Source organism: Meles meles, chromosome 9 (assembly GCF_922984935.1).
Source record: "Meles meles chromosome 9, mMelMel3.1 paternal haplotype, whole genome shotgun sequence".
NCBI classification, from domain to species: Eukaryota; Metazoa; Chordata; class Mammalia; order Carnivora; family Mustelidae; genus Meles; species Meles meles.
Genome location: NC_060074.1, coordinates 24,684,083 through 24,700,416, shown reverse-complemented (window position 1 = coordinate 24,700,416; position 16,334 = coordinate 24,684,083). Strand labels below are relative to the sequence as shown.

The 16,334-nt window shown below is 34.6% G+C and overlaps 1 protein-coding gene across 1 annotated transcript in view; it reads right to left on the bottom strand.

Annotated features, from left to right (window-relative positions):
• Nucleotides 1–16,334, bottom strand: part of SPAG16 (sperm associated antigen 16) — a 1,085,475-nt gene that overhangs the window by 539,073 nt on the left and 530,068 nt on the right. Inside the window, exon 11 of the mRNA XM_046019197.1 lies at nt 13,582–13,725. Within this exon, the coding sequence (XP_045875153.1) occupies nt 13,582–13,725 (144 nt within the window). The remainder of the gene's footprint in view (nt 1–13,581; nt 13,726–16,334) is intronic.

Sequence of the window (16,334 nt, the reverse complement as noted above, 5' to 3'; positions counted from 1 at the left end):
CTCTCTCTCTGCCTGCCTCTCTGCCTACTTGAAATCTCTGTCTGTCAAATAAATAAATAAAATCTTAAAAAAAAAAAGAAGTACTATGCTTCGATGCTTGAAGAAAATCCAATAATCACATATATGTAAAAAAAAAAGAGAGTATCTTGAAAATGTTGGTATAATGATACCACCAGTAAAAAATATCATCAACTGACCATGGAGTTGCTTAAGCATCTGATATCAAAATAATTCTTTGTCATAAAGATAAATAATAAAAAAGAAGCTTGATTCAAACCTACAGTTCATGTTGTTTCTTAAGGGAAAGAAAAATAGTTATATTTTCTTGTTACACTAAGAATAAAATAAATAATTAAAATGTAAAATTAAAAAAACCACAAGAACCATTAAACAAGAGAATAAATGGTGAGGTGAAGGCTTTTACATGCATTAGGGCAAAGAGAGAGTCATAAGAATAACTGATTGGTAAATAATGCTACATAAACTTTTGGAAAGATTTAATTTCAAACAAGAACAACAACAAGCCATAGAGAAAGATATTTATCAAACAAAAAAATTCCATAAGCAAAAACTTATTTGAAGATTAAGTCTGGGAGATCTTTATGTATTACATAATTTAAAATGGTTGTATTTAACAAATAAAGGGTTCTTATAAAGAAACAGAATTTTTAAAAATAAAAAAGAAAGTTATTCACAAAAGAAGAAAAGAAAAGATTAGTTTCAGTAATAATTTCAGGTTTTAGTGACAATATCATACCCATTATATATCCAAGAGTTTGAAAAAAAAATTAAAATCCAGACTTGGCAAGAATAAGCATTCATATACTATGGAAGGGAGTATAAATTGGTACAAATAGAGTATTACATATGTGTTCTAACTTAATATACCTGTAGTTCTATATCTACTGTAGTTTATACATAAAGCAGGATGTTTGTGTGTGTATTTATTAGAGAGATTAAACTAGACATCTGTTTGGGTGACGACTGTCCACAAAAATTTTTTCATTTTTCTTGTATGTCTGGAATGATGCTCGAACTATTAAGTATCAACTTAAAATTAACAACTGTGTACCATTACTTTTATTAGAATATTTTAAACAGAAATGATTAACTTTTATAAGAAGGATATATGTTAAGCTCTTTAAATTTTTATAAAAGTGACTATATCTGCCTGTCATACCACCAGGTCAGGGTTTTGATCTCATTTGTACATATATCTACAATTGTTTCTTTTTTTTTTTTTTTTCCCTTTTTATTAATTTTTTTCAGCGTAACAGTATTCATTCTTTTTGCACAACACCCAGTGCTCCATGCAAAACGTGCCCTCCCCATCACCCACCACCTGTTCCCCCAACCTCCCACCCCTGACCCTTCAAAACCCTCAGGTTGTTTTTCAGAGTCCATAGTCTCTTATGGTTCGCCTCCCCTCCCCAATGTCCATAGCCCGCTCCCCCTCTCCCAATCCCACCTCCCCCCAGCAACCCCCAGTTTGTTTTGTGAGATTAAGAGTCATTTATGCTTAGTGAAATAAGTCAATCGGAGAAAGACAACTATCATATGATCTCCCTGATATGAGGACATGGAGAAGCAACATGGGGGGGTAGGGGGATAGGAGAAGAATAAATGAGACAAGATGGGATTGGGAGGGAGACAAACCATACAATTGTTTCTTAAAATAGACCTTTATTGAGATATAATTAATATATCATAAAATTCCTAACTTACAGGGTAAATTCAATGGTTTGAAGTATATTTACAGAGTTGTATAACCACCACTATTTTATCTGAGAATTTTTCTTAAGATCTTATTTATTTATTCAAGAAAGAGCAAGCGAGAGAGCACAGGCGGCAGGGAGGGGCAGAGGCAGAGGAAGAAGCAGGTTCTCCACAGAACAGGGAGCCCCATGTGGGGCTCAATCCTAGGATCCAAGGGTCATGACCTGAGCTGGAAGCAGGCGTTTAACCATCTGTGCCACCCAAGCGCCCTCATCTGAGAATATTTCTATCACACATCACGGGAAACCCATATTCATTAGTTATTCCTCATTCTTTCCTCTTCTGTGTCCCTGGTAAGCATTTACCATAGTGTTTTCTACATTCATTCATATTGCAGCATGTATCAGTACTTCATAGCCTTTTATTGCTAAAAAAAATATTCCACTGTCTGGATATAACACAATGTCTTTATTTGTTCATCAGTTGATAGACATTTGGATTATTTCATTTTTTGGTTATCATGAATAATGCTGCTATAAACATTTGCATAGAAGCTTTTGTGTGGACGTATGCCTTTAATTTTCTTGGGTATAAACCTATGAGTAGAATTGCTCAGTCACATGGTAATTGTATGTTTAATACTTTGAAGAAGTGAGACACTGTTTTTCCAATGTGGCTGAAGCATTTTACAACTCAGGTAAGCCCAGGGAGACCCTTTATGATTTCTGATCTCCAGAGCTATAAGGTGATAAACTTGTGTTGTTTTTGCTATGTTTGTTGAATTTGTGGTAATTTGTTGTAGCAACGATTAAAAAAAAACAAACAAACAAACAAAAAAAAAACTAATACAAGACCCAAAATACAAGAAGCAAAAGTGACAGAATTAATGGAAGAAATAGACAATTCAACAATAACATTTGGGGACTTCGATTCCTTAATTTTAATGATAGAATAATTAGAAGAGCAAGAGAGGAATATAAAACTTAATAGTATAAGCCAATTAGACCTAACAGACCTCTATCAAAGACACTACTCAGCAAAATCAGATACATACTTCCCATGTGTACATCAAACATTCTTCAGGATAACATGTTAGTGAATTTAAAAAGCCTCAGTAACCTTAAAGGCATTAAATCATACAAAGTATGTTCTTTAACTATGATGGAATTAAAATAGAAAACAGTGACAGAAGGAAATTTGGGAAATTCACAAATAGGTGGAAATCAAATAGCATACTCTTACTGGGCCAATGGCTCAAAGAAGAAATTTTATAAGAAAAATCAGAAAATACTTTTCTGTGAATGAAAACAAAAACACAATGTACTAAAACTTATAGAATGTTCCCTATAGCATTGCTTAGGCAGTAATTCATAAATATAAATAGTACATTGTAAAAGAAAACAGATATCGAATGATACCTACACTTCTGCATTAAGAAACTGAAAAGGAACAAAAGAAATCCAAAGAGAGTAGAAGGAAAGAATAAATATTGGAGTGGAAATAAACGAAATAGAGAAAAACATACAGAAAATCGGCAGTAAAAGTTGGTTCTTTGAGAAGAGCAACAAAATTGATAAATCTTTAGCTACATTGATCAACAACAAAAAAGAGAAGACTCCAAATATTAAAATCAAGAATGAAAGAAAGGGCGTTACTATCAAATTTACAGAGTTAAAGAATTATTTGGGAAACTATGAATAACATGGCAATAAATACGGCAACAATGTGGCACAAATTCAATAACTTAGATGAAATGGACAAATTCCTCAAATTGAATTAGTCAAAACCTTTCCGCAAAGAAAAGCTCAGCTGGCTTCGCTGGCAAATTTGGCCCATTCTTTACAAAAGAATAAATACCAATCTCTCACAAACTCTTCCGAAACAATATAAGAGAAGGACTTCCAAATCGGACAAAAGCATCACAAGAAAACTATAACCTGTATATCTCTTAGGAATGTAGATGCAAATATCTTCAACAAAATACTAGCAAACTGAATCCAGCAACATGTGAAAAGGGTTATATATCATGACCAAATAGCATTTTTTCAAGGACTGCAAAGTGTTTCAGCAAACAAAAATCAGTTGATAGGAAACATTGTAGGTTAAAGACTACATGACCATTTCAATAGTTGAAGAAAAGTTATTAAATAAAACCCAATACCCTCTCATGATAAACACACACACAGTACTGAGAATAAAAGGGATTGCTCTAAATCTGATAAATGCATCCACAAAAGATCCACAGTTAACATCATATTTAATGGTAAAGGACAGAACAATTTCCCCCCAAGATCACAATAAAGCAAGGATCTCTGCTCTTGCCAAGTCTACTCAACATATTTCTGGAGGTTTTAGCTGAATAATTAGATAAGAAAAAAATAAATAAATAAAAGGCATCTGTTGGAAAGGAAAATTATCTTTGCCAATAATATGTGAAAATAACATGTATGGAAAACTCAAAGAATTCTAGCAAAATCTTAAAATTAATAAATGAAGTTGCATATTGATGTAAGATGAATACACTAAAATCAACTGCATTTTTAGAACTGAGTACTGAACAATCTGAAAATTAAGAAAGGAATTTTATTTACAATAGCATCAAAATGAAGTGTATATTCTTTGTTGTGTGTGGCCACAGAAGTCTGCTTATTTAAATGATGATTGGACAGGTCCTGGTTAAATGCCTTGACAATAAGTCATCCAATCTTTGGCAAGGGGTTCTTTATGCATGTTGGGGCACATCCTCAACACTATGGAAGTTTCCAGAGTGCCTTAGCCTTTGCTTCCCCCCTGCAGAAGTCCTAGAGATCAGCCAGAGGTGAGAGATTAAATTCTCTCCAAGTCTTTTCTAGGCTCTCACACACCTCTCCAAATGCATGTGTCCTTTGATATTCCTAGGAATATGGCAGGTTTTCAAAGTGTCATTTTTAGTCAACCTTTTGTTTCACTGTTACTGCTCCTCTGGCAGTTGCAATATTAAACACATACTGTTAATTGTTTGCTACAAATGCCCTGTCAAATAACCTATGCATACAGAGTAAGTTCTAACTCAGGTCAAATAGAAACAAGCTCTGCATATAGGCATTTCCAGGGGGCTTCCAGAACGTACAAGTCGTGACATTTATCTGAGAATGGGGTTTTGTGATCTCCAAACTTGTTCTGCACCTCTAGTTGCTAGAACCATGGCTGGTTGCACAGCTACCATGATTATGAGGCAGTTGATTTTCAAAGCTATGGCAGAGCTGGGGAGAAAGGAATGGGAATAGGGCAATTTTTCTCCAATAAATGTTCCTCAGAGGGTACAGACCTTTGGTTAAGTTCTTAAAAAAAGAAAGAAAGGAAGAAAGAAAGACAGACAGACAGACTGATCATAGCAATTTTTGCCAGTGTTCTCTCTGCTTTTATGGAGGAGGCAATTTTTGAAGGTTCTTATTCTGCCATTCTAGGAGTGCTTCCCCTTATGACTGGGTCTTTGAGTAAAATTTATTCTCATGGTAATATTATTCAGAGAAGATTTGATATTTTAGGGGTTTGATGGCAAGTGAAGATGATTAGGCTTGAGGTTCTTTTGATAAAGTGATCTCATTTATAATGAGGGGTATGTATGTGAGTGTATATGTGAAGGTTTGTGAGTATAGCCCTATAATCACATGATACTATTAGGAGTCTGAAAAACAGTGGCCACATTCCTGGTGCAGCAACTTCAATTCTGTTTGTTTTAATTAAGTAAATATTAATTGATTCCCTATAAAGTTTCAATTGATATGTTCTACCCCTGGGATACAAAGATAAAGGTATGATACAGACCCTGATCTTAATGAACCTATAGTATTCCTCAGATTTTTTTTTCTTGCTAAAACAAGGTAGAGAAGCCAACAGACCTAGAGAGAATATTGTTTTAAGAAAAAAAAAAGCAAAACAAAATAAAACAAAAAAACAGCTCTAGGCAAAAATCTGCCCAGCAATACCAACAATACTACTGTTACCAAATGCTTATTCTAAGCCCAAGACAGCAAAATGTTCTATATAAATGTTCTCATGCAGCCTTCATGTAAAACTAAGAAAGTAGGTTAACCCCTTTTTCAAATGAGCAACTAGGCTATCAGAGATTAGATAAAATGATACAACTGTTTTGTTTTGTTTTGTTTTTCATACCCAACTTGAAAACAAGTGTGACTTTAGGAAGTTCTTCCTATGTAGAACCACATCCTGACATTTACCTGAGGAGAACCATGAGCGGTGTCTTCAACTTTTCACTGAGCTGTGACACTGTGGGAAATAAATTCCTTCCTTCGTTCCTTCGTTCGTTCGTTCCTTCCTTCCTCCCTCTTTCTTTCTCCTTCCTTCCTTCCTTCCTTTCTTACTTTCTTTCTTTCAGATGTATTTATTTATTTGACACAGAGAGCACACAAGCAGATGGAAAGGTCAGAGGGAGAGGTAAAGAATCTCAAGCAGGCTCCCCACAAAGCACAGAGCCTGATGCAGTGCTCGATCTCATAACCCTGAGACCATGCTCTGTGTCAGAATCAAGAGCTGGATTCTTAACCAACTGAGCCACCCAGGTGCCCCAAATATATATTTTCTTAACACTTTTCTCTAGGATGATCACATACTACTTTAAAATTGAACAAAAGAATTAAATAAGTGTGCTATTACTTCCAAAGCTTATCTCCTTCACACAAAGATGACTTACTGTATTAAGAAGGAAAGCATAATATATATCTCTTCAAAGAATATAGAGTAGACTATTATCATTTAACAGGTGTATCTTAAAATTATCTTGGTAAAAATCTACTTGGTAAAAATCAAAGTATCTACATTTAAAGCCCAGGAAGAAGCAGGACATTACAATCTTAAGGAAATTGTACATCGACATCTTCATTATGCTTTGAAATCTGAACTCTTGACTCCATGTTTCCAGTAAATAAAAAGGTTATTCATACTTTAAAAAAAAAACTAAATGATATACTTGTCAAGGAGCTTTCACACTATGGTTTTGGGCATCATATAAATACATAAACAGATAGTTTGTACAGGGAAGAGAGAGTATGAGGGATTTTGTAGAGTCCTGCTTATTCACAATTCATAAATCAGCTTATAAGGGTAGAAGTTATGTATAACAGGATACTGTCAGGTCTATTTCTGCCTCAGGCAATGAACTCAGGGAAAAAATGCAGCATTCTGAAATTGTTTAAACCACTAATCCCAAATACTTTAATTTTATAGAGATATTTGGGAAGATACATGCTGTTTCATGTAATAAGCTCTGAGCATACAAAAGAAAATGCAACCCCAAGCATCAGAGTACTGGACATTGTATTTTTTTTAAATAATTAATTTATTTTTTCAGCGTAACAGTATTCATTGTTTTTGCACAACACCCAGTGCTCCATGCAACACGTGCCCTCCCTATCTCCCACCACCTGGTTCCCCCATCCTCCCACCCCCGCCCCTTCAAAACCCCCAGGTTGTTTCTCAGAGTCCATAGTCTCTCATGGTTCGCCTCCCCTTCCAGTTTCCCCCAACTCCCTTCTCCTCTGCATCTCCCAATGCTGGACATTGTATTTACCTCAAAACTACCTCACTGTCATTGGTATAGTTCCCTGGTATAGGAAAAGAGTAAATAGTATATTATTAAGGTAGCATAGTATATTATTAAAGTAGCATAAGGTATGTGTTTCATTGATCTATCAATATTAACCTGGAGACTGATATGCAACTCTATGTTTCAGTTGCCCAAAGCTGGTCTAAATAGACCAAGAACAATAAAACATGCCTGTGGCTATAGGTCAAACACCATATGCTTTACATTCCTCAAAAACAAAACTTAAAAAAAAAAATTTAAAAAGCTTTTGTTTTTGGTGTTTCTGGCTAAAAGAAATTTTCATCCTAAAACACAATCTGAAACCTAAAAAACATAGGAAATATGCAAAATTCTTTCTTTCTTCTTTAAAAGCAAAATATGGTAACTTTAATGGTATAAGTTTTAAAAACCATTTATGTTTTTTAAGAACTAAGAGTAGATATTCATACATCTATTCACACTAATTAGGTTTATTTTTCAATTTATACCTGTTTTGGTGTTTAACTTGGTAAGAACTTCAGACATGATGAAATATGGTTTGACAGTGTTTTTCAGGCAGAGGGAGAGGGGGGAGCAAGCTCCCTGCTGAGCAGAGAGCCCGATGTGGGGCTCGATCCCAGGACCCTGAGACCATGACCTGAGCCGAAGGCAGAGGCTTTAACCCACTGAGCCACTCAGGCGCCCCTGACAGTGCTTTTCTAATGGGGCTTGGTGAGCCCCAGACATCGCAGGATACTCTTCCTTTCTTATCCCACTGTGTTTAAGGCTACCAGCTTTATAAAAAGTTTTGAGTTATCTCGAAGTTCTCAAAATACCTATCAATAGATAACAAATAACATTAGGTAACAATTATTGAGCATATCTGTATCGAACAATAGTATTTGTGTTTTTAATATACTACAGCATTTAGCCTTCACCATCAGCCTGCAAAGTAGGTATCATCATTATGCCCACTTCACAGATGAGAAAACTGACAGGGCTCACAAAGGTGAAGCTAAGATCTAACATGAGCAACTGAAGCTTATTCTATGTGTCAGTGGTTTAGAGTAGGATGTCTGACTTGCACCCAAGTATGCTTGGTTTCTACTTTGTGGCATCATACATTTCACTCTTTCAACAGGGCAAAGGCAACATCAAGGCACATCTGCATTGCTCCACTCATTCACCATTTTCAGTGATTGACGAGTCTCTTTCGCAGGTAGTGCCTTAGTCTACCCTGTAAATGCAGAGGGTGCTTACCTTACCAATGTATGATTGCCATCTAGTGGTAAATATGTACTAATAGCCAGTTCTACTGTGATAAGTTACCCATGTCATTCCTAAAAATTGTCTTGATACACAAATCCTGCTAAGGAACTTAGATACAAACAAAATCAAGTCCACTGTAGACAACTGATGGTAATGATCAGTGTGCGTATAGTATTACTTTGAAACAATATAGCCTTTGGGAGACTGACCCTTTGTGACAAAAGTTTTTAAATACCATCGGTTGGATAGGCTGTATAATATTGGCCCAATGCTTATAATTAAAAGTTTTCCACCTACGTTTTCTTTTGTAAGTTACAAATATGTTAGAAAATGCCAGTGTTCAAGCTGTTTTAATAAAAAATAATCATTATCATTAAAGGGAAGAAAAATATGTGCCTAACATTTATTGAGAATAAACACCAACAAATAAGTAAGCTTGCACAGATATATGAGAGCCTGGACAGGACTTACTCCTATGATTTTAGGTATTTTAGGTATTTTAAGTATTCTAGATTTATTTCCCCCCTTTGCCCTATTACCTGTAAGCACCCATTCCTCTTTTGATCTATATAACTCCATGACATCCAGATTCTACCTTCACCTACCAGATTTTCTTAATTTCCCCACTGTTCCAAAATCCAATCTCCTTGTCAATTCCAACACAAGAGGCTAAACATTATTTGCAAACATATGTGTCTTAAGTACAGACGCTATATTTTTATCCAACTGTTTTAAAGTAATTTTCAATATTTATCTACTATTATAACATACTATAATGTCCTCATAGTTGAATGACTTATGTTTTCCACACTTCTCAAATACAAATCTTATTTGGTTATTGTATCCTGATTTCTTAAAACATATGACTGAATTCCAGTTTCTACTTTCTCTTTTTAAAAAATTTTGCATAATTGTAAAATGGGCCTATAGTTGGGGGGGGACTACATTTGTTCAGTTTAGAGTTATGTTTTTGCTATATTTTTAAAACTGTAATAAAATTTCCTTACTTTCCTTGTTCTCAAAGAATTCCTTGAATCTAAAAGTTAATTTTTTTAAAAAAAATTTTTAAAAACTTAGCCAATAGAACTGCTCAACATGGGAATGCAAGGTAAAACTTCCAGAACGTTTTTCTTTCCATTTCTATTAATCTACTCTGAGTTTCCATTCCATTGGTTCAGTGTTGGTAATGTTTATTTTTATAGAAATCTATTATTTTAACAAAAGATCCAAACATGTGTGTGTGTGTGTGTGTATGTGTGTGTGTGTGTGTGTGTGTGAGAACCTCTGTGGCTTTAACTCCTCCCAAATCACAAAGGTTTCTATTTGTTTCCTCACTTTTATTTTTCCACCAGTTTTTGGAGGTATCTACTTATATTATTATGGTTTCTTATTTTACTACTTTTCTCAAAAAGCCTTTTAGATCAATACATATTCACCTTTAAAATTCTAATTTAATTTCTATTTTTCATTTATTCATTCTTTTGTTTTTCTATAGTTTGCTGACCAGCTGTGGTTTTTCATTTGAATTTATAATTCACTTATTTTCATTTCTTTTGTGTGTGTTTAATAATAAAGCATTGAAAGCTATGAATTTTACTCTGACTACAGCTTTGGTTACATCTCATACATTTGGTCAGTATTGTGGTAGTGATTTTTACCAGCTAGGTAGTGACAGTTTACACTTCCTCTATGACTCAATATTCACTTATTCACTTTTTAATAATGCAGGTTTTATTTTATTTTAGCTATTGATTAATTTTCTTTTATTATTAAATCTTGTTTACAAATTACAGATTGTATAACTTCTATTCTGAAGAACTCATTTACATTAAATTTTGGAGTAAGATTTATATGTTTTAAAAAATGTAAAAATAAATGATTTCAAGGAATCTATATTTTCTCTTCACAAAGGATGAAGTTCAACATATACTATTAAATACACTTACTAGTTTATTAATTCCTCTGGTTCCACTGTAATTTTGTTTACTTGGTTAAAAACTGAGATAATCTTTGACTCTGATGACTATGGTTTTGTCAGAATCTTCCTGTACTTACCAGATCTTTTGCTTTATTGTATTATCTGAATCCTCAAATGAGAAGTCACCTTCTCGTTTTATTTTTTTCATCTGTCAATCCTTCTTTGCCTAATAGTAATATTACTATGACTGTTGTATTTGTTGCATATGCATTTTTTCATCTGTCAATCCTTCTTTGCCTAATAGTAATATTACTATGACTGTTGTATTTGTTGCATATGCATTGAAGAGGTCTACTACGGCAAGGGAAATAGGACAACAAAGACTAATTTGGGTAAGTCAGGGTATACCACTCTCATATCACATAGGATTGACCTCCAAAAGAAATTTTGGTTATGTCATTGTGGACGAAGAGACACTGCACTGAATGTCATAGTAATCAGGAAGACATCAGCTGGAATTTACATAAGTTATGGTTCCTAGTTACACTTGGGAACAACTGCAATTACAAGTTAAATAAAGAAAATGTACAAGTTTCTTTTCTTTTATGAAGAGCACAGGGATCAGGTATGTGTCAGTATATAGTGTATCCACTCTGAGCCTCTTCCAAGGGAGCAGAATCAAGTAGATCCCACATATGGACTCTGAGAAGACTATAATTGCATTCACCAGCCAAAGATCCAATTACATATTGAAGTACAATTTTTGAATCAAATTTATTTTGTGTTTAATTCTTTAATTATAGATAAGTATATAGAGAAGCAGAAAAAAATACTATCTTCAACAATACGCTATTTTTTTACTGACCAAATTACCCAACCATAATAAAAATCAAATGTCACAAATTTAAATTTCAGAAAGTATAAATTTCAACAAATTTTAAAACATAAACATTATATATGTGTATATGTAATATACACATATTATATATATATTATGTGCATATGGCCTTCAGTGTTGATTTACATTATAAAATTTTGAGGTTTCAAATATAAACTCTTTCTGAATTAATTTCTATCTCAAATATAAAAGACTTTTTCTTGTTTCTAATAATCATTTATCATTTTTCATTAATTCCACAAAAAGAACAGTTGCTATTCAGTATCTCTCACTTAAAAACATTTAAGGTTAAATGTATTTGTTTCTCATTATTTTTATCCTATGCATTAGGAAAAAAAAAAGAGTGTAGCTGCATTTTACTACAATTCTGCCAAGGAACATACTGAATGTAAATTCATATTATGAGTGAATAATGATGTATTTCACCTCATTTTAATTTCAGTAATTGAGTGGGAAAACAGGAAGAGCTATTAAAAGGACCTTGTGCTGGTCAAGCACTAATGAGAAAAATCTCTGAGTCACTGGCTGCCATGGTAACAGGGCATTATGTAAATCTGATTAGCATGCCCAGCAGCTACAGAAGAGATAGACTATACTACTAATTGCCTTGTCTCTGCTAGCAAGATGGACTTTATGTTCCTAAGGGGTGAGGAGTGGCATGAATCTGTTTATCTATATACCAGATATGAAATGCACTACATGTTTAAAAATTAAGTTCAGACACCTAGTACCATAAATAAATTACACTATGAAGAGCTTTTCAAAAATTAAAATACATCGGCTCACTTTTCTCATTAGCTCACAAATTTCTGAACAATTTATTTTTATTCAATCTAAATTCATTGACATTCAATAAGACAAAGAGTTTAAAAAGAAAGGGAATTTTGTTAAAACATGAAAATAAATCTATAGAGTCCTCCTAAGAACAAAATTTTCCATGGAATAGTTTAGAAATTGTACCAAGAACTATGAGTCTCCAAGAGTACCTAGACCAGAGAGTGTTAGAACCAGATGCAAGCATACTTACAAATGTTAAATACGATAAACAAGAGACTACAGTCAGAATTGGGGGTAGGAGTTGCCCCCAGGAACAAGTGTGGGCAGAGCTTTCTGCCACTCGGAAAAAAAACGTATCTATGTGTTTAACAATGTCTTTACTTCTGTGCCCTTGGCCTCTGAATATCAAAATACAGTGAAGTCTGCAATTATAGGGTTCGATGCTTTCACTTTTGCTTTGTTCTCTTTAATATCTTGAGTGTCATTAAATTTTTAAAGAAATTGATCACTGCCTTCTGATCCTTTTTGGTAGATAACTTAATTCTAAGAGGAAAACCTGCAAGTTAACAGAAGCAAAGTAAACACTGGCAGGTACTCTTGAGTAGAAATCCAGTGCCTTGTCAGAGCTGTGTCCACCAGGAGCATTAATAGTGCGTGTTCTGGGATACTTATTACTTTTGTTAAATGTGCCAGCATGTGGACTAACATTTACATCCTCCAAATATCAAAAGCAGTCAATCTAAAGTCAATATAATAAAAGCCAAAAAAGCATTTATCTACATGTCTCAAAATTCAGTGGAGGGGTTGGGGTTCCAGAGAGAAAAGTAGCATCAAAGTCAGCAAAGTATAAATTTTCATTTATGCAAGAAGACTAAATCCTAGAGATCTATTGTATAACATAGAGTCAATAATATTGTATTGTATACATGAAAATTTCTAAGAGGGCAGATGTTACATTAAGTATTTTATAATAAATATTAACAATAATGTGGGTGGGAGGAAACTTTTGGGGATGATAGGTATATTTATGGCATAGATTGTGGTGTTGATTTCAAAGACGAATACTTCAAACTTACCAAGTTTCATGCAGTACCTCCGCACAATTTTTTGCATGTCATTCATACTTCAAGAAAGTGTGTTTTTTTTCTTTTTTTTTTAAGATTTTATTTATTTACTTGACAGACAGAGGTCACAAGTAGGCAGAGAGCAGGCAGAGAGAGGGGGAAGCAGGCTCTCCGCTGAGTAGAGAGCCCGATGTGGGGTTACATCCCAGGACCCTGGGATCATGACCCGAGCTCAAGGCAGAGGCTTTAACCCACTGAGCCACCCAGGCGCCCCCAATAAAGTGGTTTTAAACAAAAGCCAGTAGTGTGACAAAACAGAGTAAATAAGTGTGTTCCTGGAGAGAGTAGGCAGGTTCAGAGAATTGTGTGTACTGACCTGGGATGGAAGCAGCAGTTGGAAAGCCAGTCGGTGTGGCCGAATCCTGTAAGAAGCACGTTGCCTTTGGGGAGCCCCACCAACTTCCAGAGGCGGTCCTCCCCACAGGTGACCAGGATGTCTTTGCGGGGGTGCATGATGATGCTGTACAGGAAGAGACAAGAAAACAGTGTTATGGGGAGATAAGAGCAAACAGTTCCACATTTTGAATAAGTGAAATGACAGTGGTTATCCCATTTCAGCAAGGCAGGACCACTGGCAGAGTGTTGGCTCAGGAGTCAGAGTCAGGATGTAGAACATGGCCATAGCTCTAATGCTTACATTTTTCTGATAGCCATCAATCTAACCAACTTCGCTGGATCTCAGATTCCTCATTTGAAAAATAAGATGATTGGTTAGGCAAATATCTTAATCCTGACTTGAAAACCATAATTCTGATTTTCCTTTTACAGAGGAAAAGTTATGCCAGTGATAATTTAATGTTAGGATATTTGGACCAGTAGCCATGCTTATTATAGAAAATCAAGATTCTTTTCAGACTACAGTGTATCTTAAATCAGGCATTATCCAGGAAAAGATCATGAATCATAACCACATTATCATAGCTCTATAACAAATACTATAAATGAAACATTAACTCCATGGCCCACTATCTATACAAAGTGAAGAAGCTCAAATTCTAAGCTAATATGACACTTAAATTGGCTTCAGTCAATGCACAGTACACAAATTACGGTAATGAATTCAGGATGCATAAGGCAATTCCCACTCTATAAAGGCATAGAGGGAAATGAAAAAGAAGTATGTAAAATTAATGATTAGCACATTAAGCAGTATTATTTGAACTGGGCTATGATCATTGTGGCTATTTAAATATTGGAGTTAAACCATTCTAAAATCAAGAGTCTACAAGGTTAATGCCTGATATTTTACCTATGGCAATGCTTTAATCTTATTTATATAGAGTTTCATCTATGCTTTACAATGTAATAGGAACAAATGTGCCCAATGTTAAGCACCTATTAAAATACCAGCCTATTTATTATAAACAAATTGTTCAATTTCAACACAGCCATCTCATATCAAAGACATAATGCATCTACTTGCCTATATAGTGAAGTAAAACAAATAATGACTTAAAAAATAAAAATTACACATTCGTTTCTCCTGCAGTCCATTCTATGAATGTCCTTGTTCTTTTCTTCTGCGATACAGAATTCAGGAAATCAATTTCTCTATGACATCATGGTCTCAGTCCACACCTCCATCATTAACTCCAAGGCTTATTTGAGACCAAAACTTTCCTCATTATGGATCCCTTCCAGCAATACCATTAAATCCCAAAATTTGGGACTGCAAAATTATGTCCTTGCATTAGACCTATACAGTTTTGGGAAATCTGCTGGGGTCAGTCACTGTTGGAAATATTCAATTTACAGGCATGTAATCACGACAAGCAGGACCTTCTTTCTAGTGAAACACTGCCTCATTTTTTTCTCCAGCATTCTGCTGCTCAAAATAAACACAAGAGGGAAATTAGTCATTTTGCAATTCATCACAATGTTGGTTTGTGACTTTCAGAAGACCAATTCAGGAAAGGAATTTATTACAGCTCAAATGTGGTAGAGGATACATTTATAGAACTTAATTAGAAGAAAAATATGATGAGAGGTAAAAAATGTCAGATTGAAATGAATTCTATATTCAAACACATATAAGAAGGCAAACCAAATCCTTGAAGCTACTGAGTATGATATATGTTGGCTCGAAGCTTTCTTGGCAGACACGTGTACACTTGGCTAGATGATAAATTACCCTCTTTAAGTAAGATAACTAAAATCATTGATGTCTTTACGGACTTTGAAAGATAAGTTTCCAAAATGACTTTTGTGAGGGGAGCTATTTGTAGAAGTTAAAGAGAAAATATAAACACAAACTCATTGGTAGTTAATCAGTTTTGAAAGTGTTTTTCCAGACTTTTCTGATCCCTTCTACTTTGGGGCCTCCTCCAAACCACCTGTAGTGTCTACTTCTATTTTGTATGGTCTGATCCTATTATCACCATCTCTGGTTTCTTTGCTCATATAAACCTTTCCTAATAATAATTCTTTTTTTTTCTTTTTAAATATATCTCATCTATAAATGAGTTTTCTTCTAATTATTCTGGACAAATTTCAATCAAACACAGATATCCTATATTTTAAAGAATATATGTTACTTCATCCATGCATTGGTCTTCTTAAAAATATTTACTTATTTGAGAGAGAGCGAAAGAGAGTACATGAGCAGAGGGAGGGGCAGATGTAGAGGGAGAGGAGAAGCAGACTCCCTGCTGAGCAGGGAGCCAGACATAGGGCTAGATCCCAGGACTGTTAAAACATGACCTGAGCCAAAAACAAGAGTCGATCACTTAACCAACTGAACCACCTAGGAACTCCCATCTTTAAGTGAACAGAAATATTCCCAGAATACACAGATGAGAATGTTTCATAACAATCAATCAATCAATACTTGTTATTGAATTAGTCAGTCAGTAAGTATATCTGCAAAGATGAGGTCATAGTGATAAAGACCCCCAGTCAAGAGTAGCAAATCCCAACTCAGATCCCTCTGTGTGGAAGATCAAGATTGGGAACACAAGGTAAGGGCCATGGACCGGAAATATTTCCAAGATGCATGAGTCCAGTATTATTACCAACTCCACCGTGAGGCAGCGGTGTCTTAAATCTTCCTCCTCTTCCTCACTAGTTAAC